At 47.9% G+C, this 20349-nt stretch overlaps 1 protein-coding gene across 2 annotated transcripts in view; it reads right to left on the bottom strand.

Annotated features, from left to right (window-relative positions):
* FOXJ2 (forkhead box J2) overlaps positions 1-20349 on the bottom strand; it is a 330968-nt gene that overhangs the window by 18892 nt on the left and 291727 nt on the right. For both annotated transcript variants that reach the window (XM_086932973.1, XM_086932974.1), the window contains exon 10: positions 1820-1927. In XM_086932973.1, the coding sequence (XP_086789099.1) occupies positions 1820-1927 (108 nt within the window). The remainder of the gene's footprint in view (positions 1-1819; positions 1928-20349) is intronic.

Genomic DNA, 20349 nt, shown 5'->3' with positions numbered 1-20349 from the left:
GGATCCCAACAGAGATTCCAAAGGAAGTGCCTGTGTGACAGTCCTGATTCTCTGGACTTGTGTCACAGACACTAATCCGCATCTAAGTGCGTTTTCTTCCTCAATGGGAGTATTTCTTTGATGCTTGGATCTTTTCGTACAGGAATTTGAAAAGAGTAATGAATTAGCAAATGATCCGGGCTTTTCGTCGCGGGCAGGCTCTTCAACGGCGTGGTCACGTGAGAGACAGCTATCGCGTGACCACGCTGTTTAAGAGCCTGCCCGCGAGGTATAACTAATCAAAGCTGTTATCAGATACCAATTGAATTGGGTCAAATTTCCAAGTGATAATTGGATTCGATTTCTGTAAACTGTTCTCAAGCATGTTCCCTTGCCGGCAATTTTTTGAACTTACCTGATGGTATGGAGTCATCAGAGTCGTCTGCCTCAGATATGATCTGGAGATAATCGGAATCTTCCTGGGGGACACATGGACCTTTGTCGAAAATATCCACCGGTCCGGAGATGATCTCTGCATGTCGCGTCGACGAGCCCTCGGATCTCGAATGGTCTTCTTGGATCGAAAGGACGCACAAGCTGTGTAGCTCAACTCGTCGTGTTCAGGTGATAAACACAGGTTACACACCTCGTGATTGTTGCTGTGTGGAAATTTTACTCCACACACGGGCCATTTGTTGGAGGGTGTCCTTTCCGTGAGGTGTAGACCTCACCACATGGGTAGGCCCAACGGCCCGCGTCGACGACCGGAATCAAAGTGATGAGGTTGAGTCTATGTATATTGAAGTTAAAGTTTGTTTTCAGAAAGTTTTGTGTGTCAAAGTCTTTGAAAAGTAGATTTTCAAACCGGAGCAGAAAAGTTGCATCCGAACCCAGTGGCAGAAAAAAAAAATCTAAGGATGGAGCCGATGCCCATGCGCACTATCGTCCAAGGCAGGAGTCACCTATCTCGTGACTACAAAGACTTCTGCCAAAACGACAACATGATGCAATCATCCAAGCCCAACACCAGGTGGCGATCTAATGCTAAGTGTACAATCTGCAGCTCATATGCCTCGAACATTCGTGTTTTTTTTCCTATCACATATGATAGTGTGTGGGAAGCTTCAAGAATGTGACTTGGAAGCCTTGTTCAATTGCTTTCTCACTGCTGTAATGGTTAGCTTGACCTTTCACTCCCTGATGGGCTTAAGGTGCATTACATCACACAAGTTACAGTGCACTGCACTTTGTAACAAGCCTGTGCACCCGAGGCAGTACTTGCATGAAACAGCCACTAACATCTGCTTAGAAAGCTTGACAATTGATAACTTAGCTGGAGACCTTGTAAAACCTTCTTAAAGGTAATTCTCCCCAAGAGGAAACAAATGACCTAGAAAATATCAGAGGCTCCATATAGTGTATATGGAACGATGAAGAAGGTGGAAAGTGATATCACAAATTGAACACACCTACTTCCAATGTGTCATATCGTGGTGATGTTATTCCATAAGGAACATTGAATAGCTCCAAATGCCACTGGTGATTTATCACTGAGAAAAACTATTCTAGTTTCTGACACGTTGAAAAGGGGGTCATAGTAGGAATCTGCACAAGTTAATAACTATGTGTAGCTTACTCACAGTAGTGTCTAGTCAGAACTGGGTAGCTTAAACAGAATGAACTTACATCCTAAAGTGTCCTGTCAGCCTCTGGCACTTCGTTTTTACATTAGGCACTTTATTTGAACACCTCCACCCATGCTTTATCAGTGTTACAGGCCAAGAAATGTGAGCTCCCATACCGAGTAGCACCATCAAACTCCTGTATTCTCTATACTCACCTTGTGGACTGTATGTTGGTGAGGTTTGGATGGGGTAGCCTGGCAGCACTGTGTAGGAGGGCTGACCACAGGGGATGGCAGAAGCTGGTGAATGTCCGTAGGAGTTGACTGCAAGACAAGGAATTCACAAAACTGTATTTACAATTACAGCCATATAGTAGAATACCCTACAAACCACACACTGCATTAATTCTCTGAAAAGAGGACAGATAATGTGCTCAAACTAGGCAAAGTAAGTTCAAAAATAAGTTAAGTTTTATAATGATGCATTTGGCAGTTTAAAATAGACCTACATTCAGTATGGGCTACGTCTCCCTTCTATTTATTTAATATAGAATAGTCTTTGATGGCTTGTAGGAATCAACAAACTCTGCAACCAGATCCTTACAACCTTGAAAGGAACCCAAATTCCTCTGCTAATCAACAGCACGTTCATATTGCTCGCTGAGCTACTACATTCATATCATTCCTTTTCATCTAGTGGAGATTGGGTCTGATGAATCTGAATTTATTTAACAGAAAGTAGCCTTCAGGAAGAGGTGTTACTATTCTGAAACAATTGTTTCACAAATTAATATTGGTTGATATCCCAACAATAGGAGTCGCATTCCAATGCAACTCCAAAGGAAAGTTTCTCTCTCTAAAATATGATATATATATATATGGATTATGTTACCTACCCTGTAAGCATCTGATCTGTTCTTGGCATGCAGAGCTGTAGATTCACAAGCTTTGCATACTCCTGCCATCTAGTGTTGGGTCCGGATGTTTGCAAGTTGTTTTTCTTCGAAGAAGTCTTTTACAGTCACAAGGTAAGGTCACTCCTCCTTTTTGTGATAGTGCACTTCGGCATCGACTCCATTGTTAGATTCTTTTCCAGTAAGAGGGTGAGAATGGCGTAAGTAAGTGTATTACTGAGATGTCCATTTGTATGTAATGTGAATAGTAAGAACTGCAACAACCAGAGCTGTCCGGGAAGGAGGGAGTGTGCATGTGATTCTACAGCTCTACATGCCAAGAACAGATGCTTACAGGGTAAGTAACAATCCGGTCAAGGCATGTGTGTTGTAGATACACTTTGCATAGATTGTATATCAGTATCTTCCCAAAGCGGAGGCTAACCAGTGGGTGTTGCAGTTGTTTGAAAACGTGTTTTTAGCACTGCTTGTCCACCATTAGTTTGTTGACGTGCTAATACATCCACACAATGTTTGGTAAATATGTGTGGTGTAGACCATGTAGCTGCTTTACATAGGTCAGCTGAGAGAATGTTACCAAAAAAACGCCATAGCTGCTCCTATTCTGCAAAGAGAATATGCCCTAGGAGGTATAGCTAAAGTGCTTTTAGCTTTAATATAGCAAGTTTGAACACATTTAACAATCCATCTATAATAGAAATACCGGATTTAGAGATAGGATTTTCTTTAAAGGTGGAGCAAATGCAACAAAAGGTTGTTTTGTTTTACGAAAATCTTTTGTTCTATCAGTATAGTATAACAGCTCTCTTTTGACAAAGTGTGTGCAGAGCATTTTCTGCTACTGAATCAGGTTGAGGGAAGAACACTGGCAACTTAACTGATTGGTTATTATGGAAAGCATGAAAACTACTTTTGGAATGATTTTCAGGTTTGTATGAAGAACCACTATCTTTGTGAAGTTGAAAGAAAGGTTCTTCTAAAGTTAATGCCTGTAGCTCACCAACACGTCTTAAGGAAGTGGTAACAATTAGAAAGGCGACCTTCCATGAAAGAAATTGTAATGCACAATTGTGTAATGGATCAAAAGGGGGACCCATAAGCCTTGTGAGAACAATGTTAAGGTTCCAGACCGGTGCAGGTAGTAACCTGGGTGGCGGTAATCTTTTAAGGTCTTCCATAAAAGCTTTAATTACTGGAACTTTGAAAAATGATAAATGTTGTCTGTTTAGCAGCTATGCAGCTACTGTTGCAAGGTGTAGTCAAATGAATGTGCAGGCTAAGCAAACTCGCTGTAGATGCAAAAGATAAATAATTTTTTGCATGGATACATCTAGCGGATCAATTGTTTTATTATTAGAATATATAATAAACCTTTTCCTCTTTGCTACAGAACATACTCTAGTGGTAGGTTATCTTGCTTCTTCGAGAACTGCCATACAATCTGGTGGTCGATTTAGGTATCCAAACTCGGACTTCAGGAGCCAGATTGCTAGATTAAGCCCCTTGGGGTTTGGATGTTTGATTTCTCCACTGTTCTGTGTGAGAAAGTTGGAAGTGAAGTGCAGTTTTTGGTGTGTAACTACTGACAGTTTCTAGTATGTGGTGAACCATGGTTGACAAGCCCATGTGGGAGCCACTAGAATCAGTGTGAGTGATATCTTCCTGAGTTTCTGAACCAGAAATAGAAGGAGAAGGAGAGGCGGAAAAGAGTAAGCAAATATCCCTGACCAGTTCATCCATAGGGCATTGCCTTTGGATAGATGGTGTGGGAATCTGGAGGCGAAGTTTGGGCATTTTGAGTTCTTTGCTGTGGCAAAAAGGTCTATCTGCTGGAATCCCCATTTTTGGAAGTATGGAAGGAGAACCTGGGGCTGAAGTTCCCATTCGTGTACTTGTTGCTGCATCCTGCGGAGGTGGTCAGAAAACTGGTTGTGCATGCCTGGAAGGCGTTCTCCCAGAAGATTATTTTTGTGATGTATTGCCCAACTCCAAATAATCAGAGAGGTGTGAGAACTGTAGAAAGTGGGTGTCCCCCTGTTTTTGTACTTAGCTGCCATATTGTCTAGACTAGGACAACTTTCCATGTGAGGTGAGGCTGAAAAGCTTTTAGTGCTAGATTAACAGCTAGAAGCTACAAGTAACTGATGTGGAGACTTTTGTGTTTGGTGTCCCATAAGCCCTGAATTGTTAAATGCTGGAGAAGGGCACCCCTCCCTGTGGGGGATACATCTGCTGTTAGTATGACTTGTGGAATCGGGTCGATAAAGGGCCGCCCTTTTGTGTGTTCCACCACTGCAAAGAGTGAGGAGTGTGGTTGTCTATCGACACTAGATCTGTTAATTGACCCTGTAATTGATTGCACTGACGTGATGAGCCTTCCTGTAGAGGACACATGTTTAATCTTGCGTGAGGCACTATTGCACTGCATGATATCATCCTTAACAGTTGAATGAAAGTTTTCACTGTTAGGTATTAGTTGTTTTGAAACTGTAGTAATAACATTTGAAAGTTTTGAATTCTGGTTGCATTGGGAGAGGCTAGAGCTGTGTGTTTTTAGTGTTGCTCCCAGATATGTTTGCAGTTGTGAGGGTTAAAGATGGGACTTTTGTGCATGGACTGTAAATCCTAAATGATGGAGAAGGCTTATGGTAGCTTGAGTGTGTTGTAAACACTTTCTTTTTGTGGCTTTGATGAGCCAATAGTCCAGATATGGGAAGAAATTATTTTTTTGTCTTCTTAGATGAGCTGCTGCTACTGCTGGACATTTTGTGAATATTCTGGGTGCAGTAGGCACTCCAAATGGAAGTACTTTGAATTGATTGTGATTTCCTGCCATGAAAAATCTGAGATATTTGCGATGTGCTGGGTGGACAGTAATATGGAAGTATGCGTCCTTTAAGTCTAGTGTGGACATAAATTCGCCTTGTTGTAGATGTGGAAGCACTTGTTGAAGGGTGACCATATTGAAGTGCTGACAGTTTGTATAGGTTTAATGGTCTGAGATCTAATATTGGTCATAGAGACCAGTCCTTCTTTGGGATTTGGAAGTAAAGTGAGTAAACTCCGTATCCTCAATATTGTAATAGAACTGGCTCTATAGATCCTTTTGTTAGAAGAGCTTGTACTTCTTGTTTGAGAAGCGGTTAGTGGTGTTGTGTTTGTGAATGCAAGGTTGAAATTTAGGGGGATTCCTAGTAAGCTCCAGGCAATAACCAGGTTGGATAATATCCAAAACCCATTTGTCTGATGTTATTTAATGCCAAATGGGAAAAAAACAGTTGGAATCTTCCCCAGACAGGCGATGAATCGTTGGTGGTGGTGGGGGGTTGGGTGCTAGCAAGTCACTGCTGGTTAGTGGACTGGAAGGTACGTCTCCCTTTAGAATTGTTCCCTCTATATCCACCCTTTAGAATCCACTAGAGGGGGATGATAGTCTTTGTGTCTTGTATGAAGGTGTGGCTGCATCTGTAGTGTTAGTTTTGGCGCCTCCTCTCTAATAGGAGCGACAAAAGGACTCTCCGGTAAAAAGTAACTGTGGGCCAAAAATCTGTTCTGCTCGAGGAATTTGCGGATTTTCAGCAATATCACGATCCGGGAATCTCGCGAAATTTCAGAAAAATCTCCAAATCCGCTCACGGGCGGATTTTTTTTTTGGCTCACAGGAAGCACTTACAGTTAAGGCAGGTGCCCGAGTTGAAGCTAACTTTGTAACTATTTTAGAATGGCGCCGGCAAGCTGCCAGAGTTGAAGTTGCAACTTCAACTCTGGCAGCTTGCCGGCGCCATTCTAAAATGGTTACAAAGTTAGCTTCAACTCGGGCACCTGCCTTAACGCTGTAAGTGCTTCCTTTGGGCCAAAAATTAAACCTCAACAGGAAGCACTTACAGATATAAATAAAGCAGGTGCCCGAGTTGAAGCTCAACTTCAGTAACCTTTTAATCAGCCCAAAACATTAGTGAGCACGGTCGATGCTGGGCAAGTGTGCTTTAACCCCATATCTGCCGTCGAAAATTAGCTGTAATACTCGAGGGAGGTCTTTGAATCCAGGAGTTTCTCGAGCGCAACCCCCATGTAGTTCCTGTGACCAGGAGGCTGCTTTCTCCTCACCTGCTGCCCTGCTCGCTCTGACCCTTAACACAAGAGGCATGTTGACACACATAAAAGCCCTGCACCACACAATAGGGTGTCAAACGTCTTCCCGCCCTTTCCCAACTATGATGGACAGCTCACTCAAGGGACCTCGGCACCTTTTGGCGCGGTGGCAAAGTTACAGGCACACATGGTCAGTGGAGACAAATCATCTGGCCCTTTACGCAGCTGCAGTGTAGGAAAAGCGCTATACATTTACCCAAAGAGGTAGCACTTACTGGATTAGCCAGTATAAAGTACTTCAGTGCAAATCTTTAAAAAAATCTGAGATTTCGCCGGAAAATCCGCGGATTTTTTGGCGAATTCAAGGACCGCAGATCCGCAAAATTCGCCCATACTTAGAAGGCGATTGAAGTGCTCCCATAGACTTTACAACTTTAGTATTATTTTTTCATCTTTTCTAGAGACTGGTCTATTTAAGGCCCAAAGAGGTGTTCCTTATCAAAGGATGGATTAAGAACAGTTTGTTACATGTACCACAGTCCGAATGCATAGTAACTAAGTGGCTGAACACATAAGTTAACGCTTACAACCGGGGCGTAAGATGGGACTCCGGCGTGTCCCCACAGTGGATAGGCCCCAATTAATAAGTATTTCTAGGAATGAAATAGTAGTTGTTCTAAAGCTCTATGTTAAATGGCCAAATGGGGTATTCTCCAACATTTTTGGAATGCGTGGGGGGGGGGACTGTTCTGTTAGACAAAGTTATGTTCATGAGTCATGCAACAGATGTGTTTATATGGACGCTGTACTGTAAGCGTATATGTATCCACGGGATCAATGAGTAAACAAAGTCGCTGTAAATTGATAAAATGTATAACATGGAATGTAAGGGGAATGAACAATCCCAGGAAATTAGACAAGTGCTGGCATATCTCGATAGACACCAAATAGAAGTAGCTATGCTGCAGGAGAAGCACTTAACCGCACACACAGACAAAGCAATAGGGAAAAGATGGGCGGAGGTCACAGTAGCGTCTTCGTATTCCTCATACTCACGAGGAGTGCTGAAAATGATCAAGAAAGGAGGGCAATTTCAACTAGACAGGGTTATCACAGATGACCAAGGCAGATATGTGATCCTCATTGGTATGCTACAGGGCTCTCGGTTAGGGATGGAAAACCCAAACGGGCCAAATACAGATGACCCTGGGATTTACAGTACCATATATAATAAACAGAGAGCTGCCACAAATGGACATTTTATGGGGTGGCAATCTAAATGTGACACTATGTGAGACCCATGATAGATCACCAAATGTGATAGAGCATCACAAACAAACTGCGAAAGTGATACTAGGCAGCATGGAAGAATTTGACATCATGGACGCATGGCGAATATGGAACCCGAGCAAGAAGGAAGGACAAACCTACCTATGCACCACCCCAATACATATGGAGATTCAACTCAAAATCCCTTTTAGATCCTGTTTATAGTAAAACTATCGGGAAGCAGTAGAGGAGTACTTCAGATAAATGTGCGATCGGTGGAGGATCCAAGGATAGTGTGGGAGGCCTTCAAGGCAACTGTCCGCGGCGTATGCATTAGTACAAGCGCTGGAATACTGAAGGACATACGCACAAAAACTGCATAAAATTGGAAATACAATAAAAAATTAGAGGAAGATTATGAACGAACACGCAGTGCAGTGGAACTACGGAAGATAAGAGAGCAAATTACGCTATAAAATGAGTTTTCATAACATAAAATCAAGTACATAAAGAAGGGCCAAAGAGCAAGAGCATACAGGGAGGTCGGGACATATGCTAGCCCAAAAAATACAAGCTAGAAGCACAATAGTAGCACAAATCATTGATGACAATGGTGTAACACACTGACACTATTGAGATTTCCAAAACATTTATGGCGTTGTATAGTAAAATGTATGCATCCTCCGGGACAACAAATATGGAAGAACTTGTGGAGTATCTCGAGGATATAGCAAAAGCTTGGCAACCGATAACGATACTAGATGTCCAAGAGGCCATAAAGTAATTACCTAATGGCAAGGCACCAGGTCCAGATGGACTAACCAACAAGTTTTATAAAGAATATAATGACCTGCTAAGCCCACACTTAGTAGACATGTATTAAGATGCATGCGGGAAGCAAATCCTACCTCCCGCGCTCAGAGAAGCTCTAATAATAACGCTACTGATAAAGCACAGGATAGATGCGATTCCTACCGTCCACTATCCCTCAAACACAGATGCCAAAATACGGGCTAAACTAATAGCCATTAGGTTAGCGCCACTAATGCAAAATATTATATTGCCGGACCAATCTGACTTCACATCGGAAAGGGCGACATCTCACAATATGCGTAGCATATTTGCGCTCCAACATTTACGGTACCCATAGTTAGAGTTAGAGGCAGCGGCTGTATTATTAGATGCAGCCAAAGCCTAGTAGAATGAGTCTCTCTATATGCAATAATGCAGAGAATGGGAATGCCTGAGGTAGTAATATGATGGATAAAACTCATTTACACAGACTCAGTTGCCAGGATCATAGTGCATGGGAAGGTGTCGGAACAGGTGCGAATCCGGCTTGGAACGAGGCAGGGATGTCCGCTGTCCCCGCTACTATTTACTATAGCACTTGAACCGCTAGCCTGCAAAGTAAGGCAGAAGCACACAGATACTGCACTTAAATTCCACCAACGCCCTATAGGAATATCACTCTTTGCAAATGATATGATGCTGTGCGTTAGAGATCCCCAGAACAATTTATCTAGACTCTTGAGAGAGAACATTAAGTTTGGCGGATACTCTGGGCTCACAATTAATTGGAGTAAATCCACGGTGGTCCCGCTGATGGAGGTAACTAAACCATGCCCCCTGGACTGCCCGTTAGAATGGCAAACGGACCCAGTTAAATACCTGGGAATATGGATGCACAGAGACCCAACTGAAGTAATCAGAACAAACTATGGGAAAGCAATAGTTAAGCTAGAAACTCAAGTGGAAAAGTGGATTACGCTCCCTCTAACACTAGCAAATAGGATAGCCATAGTAAAAATGGTCATATTGCTTACATTTCTCTATCTATTTAACATCAAACGCATATAGTCAGACTGGTCTGGGCCGGGAAGTACCCAAGAATAGGCTGGAAAACTATGGCACTACCGTACGAGCAGGGAGGACTTCATGCTACACTATTTATGCGCTCAGAGCAATATGCGCACTACTGGTATCATCCAGTGAGATATTTGCCGCTTTTAGCTGCAGATGAAGAAGATGCTCATCACATTCGCTAAACAATATTCTGACCCATAAATGAATGGAAATAACTCTACAGGAACACACATCACGAAGCAGGAAGGGGTGGCGCTACAGAGGAGATGGAGGGGGAAGATCTTTCATACTTGTTACTCAGCATACGCTAGGGGAGCCTTAATATGGATCAGAGCGGGAACACCTTTTCAACCAACAGGGCAGCTGATAGACCAGGAGGGGAGGTATGTAGTGGTGGAGGGCAAGCTGAGAGGCAGAGACATTGTCCTTTTATGCGGGACTGTCGGGGACACTGGCACGTTTCCTAGCGGGCCCGATCCTTCTGGGAGGGGACTTTAACTCCATAGCGGACGTGAATTTGGATAGATCTCACCCGCCCTTGAGGGACTCCCCTGTGCACCGAATCTCCAAGGGTAGACTGGAATGGCAGGAGAGCTGGGGGTTGACCGATGCATGGAGGGCACAACATCCAACCGACCGAGATTACTCGTTCTTTTCCGGGTTACATGATCTCCACGTCCGGCTAGATGCGATATTATGCTCTCAAGGCGTGTTGCCGGCCGTAACTTGGTCAGAGTATTTAACAAGAACAATCTCGGACCACAATCTGCTCCTGATTCATTTAGCCTGGGTGAACGAGACGCCCCGGGTGCCGACCTGGAAACTTAGGCCGGAAACTCTGGAGGATCCACTTTTTGGTGCAGCCCTGGAGGATGGCATGGTCCAGTATTTCACTGACAATGAGAGGTCAACAGCCTCTAGGGCAATGGAATGGGATGCCTTTAAGGTGGTGATGAGGGGTCAATGTATAACAAAGTACGTGGGCACGAGGAGGGTGCTGTTAGCGGATCTGGATAGGGCAGACACTAAATTGCGAGAAGCAGAAAGGGGGCGACCTGGTCACCCGGAACTCCAGGAGGCAGTCAGCTCAGCTAGAGAAGCGGTGACGGTCGAGGTAGAGCGACTTCGAGCTTTTGACCATCGGGCATATACGCTTCGATCTCATGTGGAGGGGGATAAGACAGGCACCCTGTTGGCGTGGCTTGCAAACCCCACGAAACGCTGCTCCCCCATTCTGCACATCACAGATGAGGAGGGCCACATGCACTACACCCAGTCGGCCATAGTGGATGGTTTCCAAAAGTATTAAGAGGGCCTTTATAAAAGCGACCCGTGCGACCGGGTGGATGCGGCAGCGGCCTTCCTAGATGGCCTTACCCTGCCGCGGCTGGATGAGGAGCAGGCAAAGGAGCTGGGGAAAGATATAGACTTGGGAGAGATCAGAGGAGCAGTCAAGAAAATGGCCCGCAACAAGACGCCGGGGATAGATGGGCTGCCCATTGAATTTTATAGCAAGTATCTGGACATCTTAGCGCCGCGACTCCTATCCGTCTACAAGGAGGCCAGGGCTGCGGGCCACCTGCCTCAATCAATGCGAGAAGCAATAGTGATACCGCTTCTGAAATCCGGTAGGGAGAGTAACAGCCCCGCGTCTTACAGGCCGCTCTCCATGCTGACCGCCGACTATAAAATCTTGAGCTCTATACTAGCGGCGAGGCTCTTACAGCATATGCCTGGCCTGATCCATGAAGATCAGAACGGTTTTATCCCTGCCCGGAACACGACACTCAATATTAGACGGCTCATCCGCCTCATGGAAGACTCGCAGCAGGAAGACCGAGCCCCACTGGTCCTCTCGGTTGACATCGAAAAGGCGTTCGATAGTTTAGAATGGGACTATCTATACACAGTAATGGAACGCTTCGGTTTAGGCGAAGGTTATATCCAATGGACGCGGGTTCTTTATGTGGCGGCAGTGGCAAGAGGGAGAGTCGGAACCTTGATATCCCACCAATACCCGGTGGAGAGAGGCACCCGACAGGGATGCTCCCTGTCCCCCTCCTGTTCGCGTTAGCGATCGAGCCTCTGGCGGCTGAGGCCCGAGCGGGGCGATATTTTGCAGGTGTGCAAGCCAGGGATGGGCAGCAGTTTATCTCACTGTACGCCGACGACCTCCTGCTGTTTCTTGAAAATGACGCAACAGAACTGGAGGGCGCAGAAGGAATGCTAGGACGATTTGGTGAGCTCTTGGGGCTGAAGGTTAATTGGACCAAGACGAGCTTGTTCCCGACGCGGGGGGCACCGCCCGGCCTGACCACCGACCAATGCTTACTTGGGAACCGACTTGTCTCAAATACCTCGGAGTTCACATTTATCATTCAGCCGCGGACCTGTTCGAGGGTAACGTGGGGCGCTGCGTGCGGGGGCTGAAGAGCAGTATGGCCTTTTGGGCCACACTTCCGCTCTCTATTGCTGGCCGCATAGCCCTATTGAAGATGGTGGCGCTGCCGCGCTTGGTATATTACTTCTGCACGCTTCCGATCTGGATTCCTAGCTCCTTTTTCCGACAACTCAGATCCCAGCTATCCGCATTCCTGTGGGGAGCGGGTAGATGTAGGGTGGCATTGGCAACGCTCACCCGCCCGAAAGAGGAGGGGGGACTTGCAGTCCCGGACTACGAGCTCTACTATCTCGCTGCCCAATTGCAGATCTTCACGCAGGAGGTGGCACAAGTGTATCGGGGTCCGGAGGACGACAGGCTGAGAGGCACGCCACGGCACGTCCTGGCCTATATCGCCTTGCGGCAGAAAATTGCTGTTCGGGAATTGACCATTGAGCAAAGCACGTTTCAGCAGTGGTGGAACCGGGCGCAGCGGCGAGCGGGAGTACTGCACCCATATGCCCCGGAAATACCGCTGGGCATGCTGACGGCGTTGCCGCATGAGGGCGATTGGTCGCGCCTGCAGCGATGGGAGGAGGCGGGGATACAGGTAGTAGGAGGCCTTTTTGAAAACGGAGCGCTCCTCCCGTTTCCAGACCTTCAGGAACGCTTCGACCTCTCACGGGGGTTACCTCCTTCACGCAGCGGTAATAGGGGCGATTCAAAAGCATTGGGGAACGGGGCTAGCGGAGCCTGAGACGTCTATGACTTGCCAATATACCATGATGGCAGCGGGAACAATCAAGGCGGTGACTTGCTTGTATAATAGGATGCTTCGTGAACATTTGCCACCCCTCGAGACGTTAAAGGCCAAGTGGGAAACTGATTTGGGCAAGGACATCCCTGACACGACGTGGGCACAGCTCGTACGCCGGGCTCGTAACAGTACGAGAAACGCGAGGTTTCAGATCATCCACTACTATATATTGCACAGGGCATACATGACCCCCGCGAGGATTAAGAGGTATTTTGGTGTGGCAGAGGCGGCGTGCCCCCGCTGTACTAAAGAGGGAGCTGAGCTTGTGCATATGTTGTGGTCTTGTCCGGCCCTTCGGGACTATTGGCAGGGCATAGGAGAGACCCTGAATGAGGTCACGGAAAGAACCGTCGAATTTGACCCGGCGGCGTGTCTCCTGCATTGGTTCCCTCATACCCCCAAAAACAAACTCTCAAGCAAATTCATTGATATGGGATTGATGGTAGCCAAACGGGAGATAACCAGAAACTGGAAGGCAAAAACGGGTCCAACTCACAGGCGGTGGCACAACGAATTTTTGAAATGGGGGTTTGTGATAGCACACAGATACCAGATGGCGCGCAGGACCACTAACACAAGGGCGTTGGAAATGGCAACGGCCTGGGAGATACTAGTGCAGGCCCTCAGGGATAGCGGGGTGGTAGACGAGGAGGAGACCCTCAGCGCAGACAGGGGCAGCAACTTAAACTAATCGAGAGGGAGTAGAGCCAGTAGTCGCAGGAGAATTGAGATCATGCCTAGGCGAAAACACCAAGAGACCCATCGAGCGGACGGGGGGGGGGGTGCTTAATGAGTATGGGGGGGGATTAAGGGGGGAGTTATATAGGCTAGTTAGGAGAGGGATTAAAAGTAGCCACACACATACTACTGCGGAACGCTATTCCTGTAGCACTGGCATCAGGCATGGGGGAGCTGAGGAATTGCCGCCGACCGGCCCCCGGGATGTGGGCTTGCAGGCTGTGTAAAATGGGATGAGAAATAACGTGAAACAGCATCCTGGTCAATACTGTATATGCATGAGCGATGGCCTTAGCAATGTGTGACTACAATAAAAATTACTTTAAAAAAAAAATGAATGGAAATAACCCGTAAAGAAATACACAGTGCAGGCTACAGCAGAGGCTGTAAGTTGGGAAATATGAAGCGTAAGCTACCACAATACGCGCCAGCAATGCCGCTGGCAAACCACCCCTCATTGTCAGTGATGCAAGGCAAAGGCAGCATACTATGCTACGTCAGATGGGTATAAGTACAATAGGAGATCTATATGTAGAAGGGAAGTTTAGAGGCAACAGACCTACGCTATACAAGTAATCAGACTGAGAGGAGACTGCAAAGCCCTATGCCAGAATTTCCCTGCATAACCGCCCACACTTATTGGAACACCAAGACATTTTGAATACAGTAGCTGCAACAAAAAAGGACAATCTGGGAACAGAGCTTAAGCCCGCAATTTAAACGCTTGAGGGAAGCTGCTGCGAACAGACCATCGTGTCTCGCACCCAGAGGCAGTCCGAGGCTTTTGCGATGGAAGTGCTTGTCGGCTTGTCTCTCTTTACAGTGGACAAGAAAGAGCTGTGAGTGCATCAGAAGCTGGTTGTGGAGAGCGACATTTAAAACAAGCAGCGATATGGGGACGGCTTATACTTCGAAGTAGGAGTAGTTTGAGGGACAGGCAAGTCACACTGTGAAATCCTCTCGCTTTGAACTCAGACAAAGTAAATAGATAAGGATAAAGTTTAAAGCAATGTTTAATGGCTCTCTCTGAGCGAGTGAGAAAACAGTAGCCAAACACGAGCAGGAAACAAAGAAAAAAATAGTACCCCAAAACAAACTCAAACAGAGAAGCGTAAAGATACCTGTAATTGGGGGTGCTCTATAGGAGGAAACAAAACACAACAAGCATTTACAATGCAATGGTCTCGGCATTATTAAAGGTAGAGCTATTGGCATTGCTCATGCCATTTTTTTTTAATCTTCAATAAATGGCATTGTCATTAACATTGCCAATAGCTTAATCGTTAAATAAATGTCATTGTCATTTACAATGCCAATAGGTTAATCGCTCGCAAATGCATGACCTATTGCATTTCCACCCACACAGACCCACCCACACAAAGCCACCCACACACACATACAGAGCCACCCACAGAGCCCCCCACACACACACCCACAGAGCCCCCCACACACACACCCACAGAGCCCCCCACACACACCCACAGAGCCCCCCACACCCACACACCCAGAGCCCCACACACACACCCACAGAGCCCCACACACACACACCCACAGAGCCCCCCACACACACACCCACAGAGCCCCACACACACACACCCACAGAGCCCCACACACACACACCCACAGAGCCCCACACACACACACCCACAGAGCCCCACACACCCACAGAGCCCCACACACCCACAGAGCCCCCCACACCCACAGAGCCCCCCACACCCACAGAGCCCCCCACACCCACAGAGCCCCCCACACCCACAGAGCCCCCCACACCCACAGAGCCCCCCACACCCACAGAGCCCCCCACACCCACAGAGCCCCCCACACCCACAGAGCCCCCCACACCCACAGAGGCCCCCACACCCACAGAGCCCCCCATACACACACCCACAGAGCCCCCCACACACACACCCACAGAGCCCCTCCACACACCCTCAGAGCCCCCCCACACACCCACAGAGCCACACACACACACAGAGCCACACACACACACAGAGCCACATATACACACAGGAGAGCAAGCACAGCGAGGGGGCAGGAAAGCAAGCACAGCCAGGGGAGCAAGCACAGCCAGGGTAGCAAGCACAGCCAGGGGAGCAAGCACAGCCAGGGGAGCAAGCACAGCCAGGGGACAGGGGAGCAAGCACAGCCAGGGGAGCAAGCACAGCCAGGGGAGCAGGGGAGCAAGCACAGCCAGGGGAGCAGGGGAGCAAGCACAGCCAGGGTGCAGGGGAGCAAGCACAGCCAGGGTGCAGGGGAGCAAGCACAGCCAGGGTGCAGGGGAGCAAGCACAGCCAGGGGGCAGGGAAGCAAGCACAGCCAGGGGGCAGGGAAGCAAGCACAGCCAGGGAAGCAAGCACAGCCAGGGGGCAGGGAAGCAAGCACAGCCAGGGGGCAGGGAAGCAAGCACAGCCAGGGGGCAGGGAAGCAAGCACAGCCAGGGGGCAGGGAATCGGAGGGGGAGAGAAGGGAAAATTTATGTGAATATTTCTGTGAATTACCTAAAACTTCTAACTCAAAGTTCTTCTATTCGTCCTCCACTCTCTCTGCACCCCAACACTACTGCACCCCGCTTTACTCACTTTACAGGATATGGGGAGACTCCTAGATAACACCGCAAATATTCAACGCCGCGGGAGCCCAGGCCCGGCAAGAAGGTGAGCTCCGCCTAACTGTAAAAACACGTCAGGCTGGCGGGAAAGACCTAATCAGAACCCCATGTGGAGGCGAGGCCTGGCCACATCCGCAGTCATTTCATTCTGACAACGGCACATGTGGTACAAACAGAACATTCATTTTTATGTTAATCTTGAAAGAAGTGAAGGATTGCATTGCCCTGGACACGCACACACCCACAGGGTGTGGGAAATGCCGGCAAGAGACGCCATCTTTGTTGGCGTTCTAGCTGCTGCTGCAGACATAGCACGATTGGGTGCTATTTAAGTCGATCAAAACAGGCGCTCGCTCTGTTCAGGTAAGCGTCAGTGTAGGCGAGGCATTCTCTGACTCTCTGCTGCTGCGCTTGCTGTTTCATGATTACTGCCATTTACTTGCCTATATTTAATTCCAATCGTGGACCTTGAAATTGATTTTTAAATTGTGCCACATGCTCGGCGCTTGAAGCGCGGTTCTGTGCGTTTTTATTTTAGCGCGTTTTTTAATGCAAATTTAATTTCTGGCTTGCTGCAATTAGGGGGCTTCTTAGGACATACCTGCATCTAAAATTTGTTGTTATCTGCACCGCTGTTTGGCGGCCCGTTAGCTGGACTGGGGGTTAGGCGCCATCTTGGGAGGGGAAGTGCGGGCAAGAGACGCCATCTTTGTTGGCGTTCTAGCTGCTGCTGCAGACATAGCACGATTGGGTGCTATTTAAACGCCCCCATGATGACGCCCAGCGGTGAGGCGCAGCCGGAGGCTCGCCAGAGGCGAGCCCATCTTTGCCCATCAGTGACCATCCGGGACCCGGGGCCAGAACCCCTGGACCAATCCTGCCCTACTCCAGACGTGAATTATTGGAGCTCAACATGGGTAAGTCCCACCTTGATCAGGACTGCATACATCTGCTGGCTCGAGAGGGCCTGCTGATTCCACCCAAGAGCACAAGAGCGCGGCAGCGTGACTAATGCTCACACTCTAAACTATGGCCTGTTGAATACGCGCTCTCTGCAGGGCCATAAGTTGGAGGTCTTCTCACTTCTGGAAGACGGGGAGCTAGATGCCCTTGCGCTTACCGAAACATGGCTGGAGGATTGTTCGGCGCCGGACTTAGTGGCGGCCCTACCAGATAACTATCTGGCACTCCATTTCAATAGGGAGGGAGCTAAGAAAGGAGGTGGAGTAGCTCTTCTCTATCAGGCACGTCTCCGCGCCGAAAGGTTTCTATCCGAAACCCTAGGGGGAGCAGAGGTTATGGGGGTAAAGATCAGGCGGGGGGCGGTATGTGTGGTGTTTTTGGTGGCATACCGACCGCCTTGGGCGTCGCCAGATTTCCCGGTTCTTTTTACTAGATTGGTTCAGGATCTGCGCTCGAGATATGACAAAATGGTTGTTGTCGGGGACTTCAACTACCATTGGGAAAAATCCCCCAAAGAGGGACAAGCACTACAGATTGAGGAGGCTAACTCCTCCTTGGATTTCACTCAACAGGAGAAGGGACCGACACACGAGAAGGGACATGTGCTTGATTTAGTCTGGACCACTATGCCAGTCCAGGGTTCTACAGAGATCTTGCCTTGCGCCTGGTCTGACCACTTTTTAATAAAGGGCAGAATTTTATTGAGCGGCCATCTGTCCAAGCCAGGGGAAGGTTGGAAAATGGCTCGGAAGTGAAGAAACTTTGATGGGGAGAAAATGGTGTATCTCCTGGAACAGTCTCCTTCAGTAAAAGAGCAGGACGCTAACATTGATGTCCTCTGTGGTCACCTTCAGCATAAACTGGGGAGAGCCATTGATTTGGTGGCACCCCTTCGTAGAGTGAAGAAGGTGGAGAGAGGAGCTGGGGCCCCTTGGTACAATGACTCCCTACGGGATATGAAACGTGGGGTGAGGAAGAAAGAACGAGCATGGCGGAAAGAGTACGACGCCACTGCCAAGAAAGAATACATTTCATCCTTAGCGAATTACAAACTAGCCATCCAAACTAGGAAGGCTGCTTTCTTTGAGGAAAGAATAGTTGCAGCTAGAAATCCACAGAAGGAAATCTTTCGGGTCCTGGCGGAGCTCAGGATAAATAAAGAGCAAAGCACTGAGTTCACCCAGGAGGATTGCCAGAGGTTCCAGGATTTCTTTGTGAATAAGATCTCCGATATTCTGGGAGAAAATGCTGCAACTACACCCCTCGAATGTCCTTGCCCACCTGACCTCACTGCCCCGCCAGATATTACACCGCTAGTTGAGTTCTCCCCAATTTCAAAACAGGAACTATTTACGATCACGGACCGAGTCAAATCGGGTTCCCTGGTGGATCCATGCCCTCCTGATGTGTTCAAGTTGGCATTGCCAGGAATTGAGGAAGAGGTTTTGCATCTGCTGAACACCTCCCTTCACACAGGACAGGTCCCTCTAGCTTTTAAAGAGGCTCGCCTGATTCCTCTACTAAAAAAACCCGGATCGGACACGAAGTGTTTGAAGAACTTCCGACCCATCTCCCAGTTGCCTTTCCTGGCTAAGGTAATTGAGCAACATGTGCTGGCATTGCTCTCAGGTCATCTAGAGAGCAACAACCTGCTGGAGTCCAATCAGGCAGGGTTCCGTGCTAATCATAGCACGGAATTAGTCATGCTATCAATCCTGGATGAATTGAGAACCCGGGCTGATATAAAAACACCGAGCGCCCTGGTATTACTGGATCTCTCCGCGGCCTTTGATACCGTGTGTCATGAACAGCTTTTGTCGCGGTTGAGATCTTTTGGTGTCAGGGGTACAGCACATGCATGGCTTACATCATTCCTGCAGGGCAGGACACAAAGAGTACAGTTGGGGGACTTACTTTCCACCTCTGCTCCCATTACTTGCGGGGTTCCACAGGGATCTGCCCTGTCACCCCTACTTTTTAATATTTACCTGCAGCCATGTATCGCACTCCTGAATAGTATGGACTGCCTAGTATACAACTACGCCGATGACACCCAGATAATCATCCGGCTGGATGATGGCCCGGGAGCGTCCACCAGGTTGCAGGACATACTCAAAGCCACGGTTAACTGGATGTCCGAGAACTCATTAAAAATCAACCCGGACAAGACGGAAGTGTTGCCCATTTCCATCTCGGGCAACCCCTGGAGCAAGAAATTCTGGCCGGCGGAGCTGGGTGTGCCACCGAAACCGGCGACTGCAGTCAAAAGTCTGGGCCTTTACGTGGATGATAAACTATCCATGAAAAAACAAGTCACCACGGTAGTGGGTACTTGTATAGGCCTGATACGACAACTAAGGAAGATCTCTGCATTTCTCTCATTTTCCACCTTGAGACACGTGGTCTCAGCCACAATCCTGGCTAGGCTGGACTACGGAAACTCCCTGTATATAGGTTTACCCCAGCGGCTGCTGGATAAGCTACAGGGGGTTATGAATGATGCGGCCAGACTGATCTATAAGAAACCCAGGACTGCCCACTCTTCACCCCTGATGCAGGAGCTACATTGGCTCCCGATTCGGCAGAGGGTTGTATTTAAAGGATTGTGCATCGTACATAAGGCGCTGTATGGTAAAGCACCAAGATATTTGAAATCCCGCCTATTCCCATATATACCGGGCAGGACTTTGCGCTCGTCGGACGCCACCCTCTTGTCCCAATCCCGTTTCAAACTGGCCACGGTGGGGGGACGTGCTTTCTCCAACACACTCCCAGCTTTGTGGAACAAACTGGCCCCAGAACTTAGGAAGGAATGCAATTTGCTATCCTTCAGGAAAAAGTTAAAAACTATTGTTCAAGCAAGCATGGAGCAGCCTCTAGGCGCACTGCTGGGATCAAGTAAATGCCATACCTCACTACGTAATCTGGATAAACAGCGCTTAGAGACCCCGGTGGTTATAACGCGCTATATAAGTTAAATAAATAAATAAATAAAATAAACAGGCACACACACTCACGCACAAATGCTTTTACATACACAGGCTAACACACACACAGAGGCAAACACACATACACAGTTGCGCACACACGCCCAGGCAC

The sequence above is a fragment of the Lissotriton vulgaris genome, chromosome 7 (genome assembly GCF_964263255.1).
Source record: "Lissotriton vulgaris chromosome 7, aLisVul1.2, whole genome shotgun sequence".
Lineage (NCBI taxonomy): Eukaryota > Metazoa > Chordata > Amphibia > Caudata > Salamandridae > Lissotriton > Lissotriton vulgaris.
Note: the sequence above shows the minus strand (reverse complement) of the source record. Positions and strands in the feature narration are given on the sequence as shown.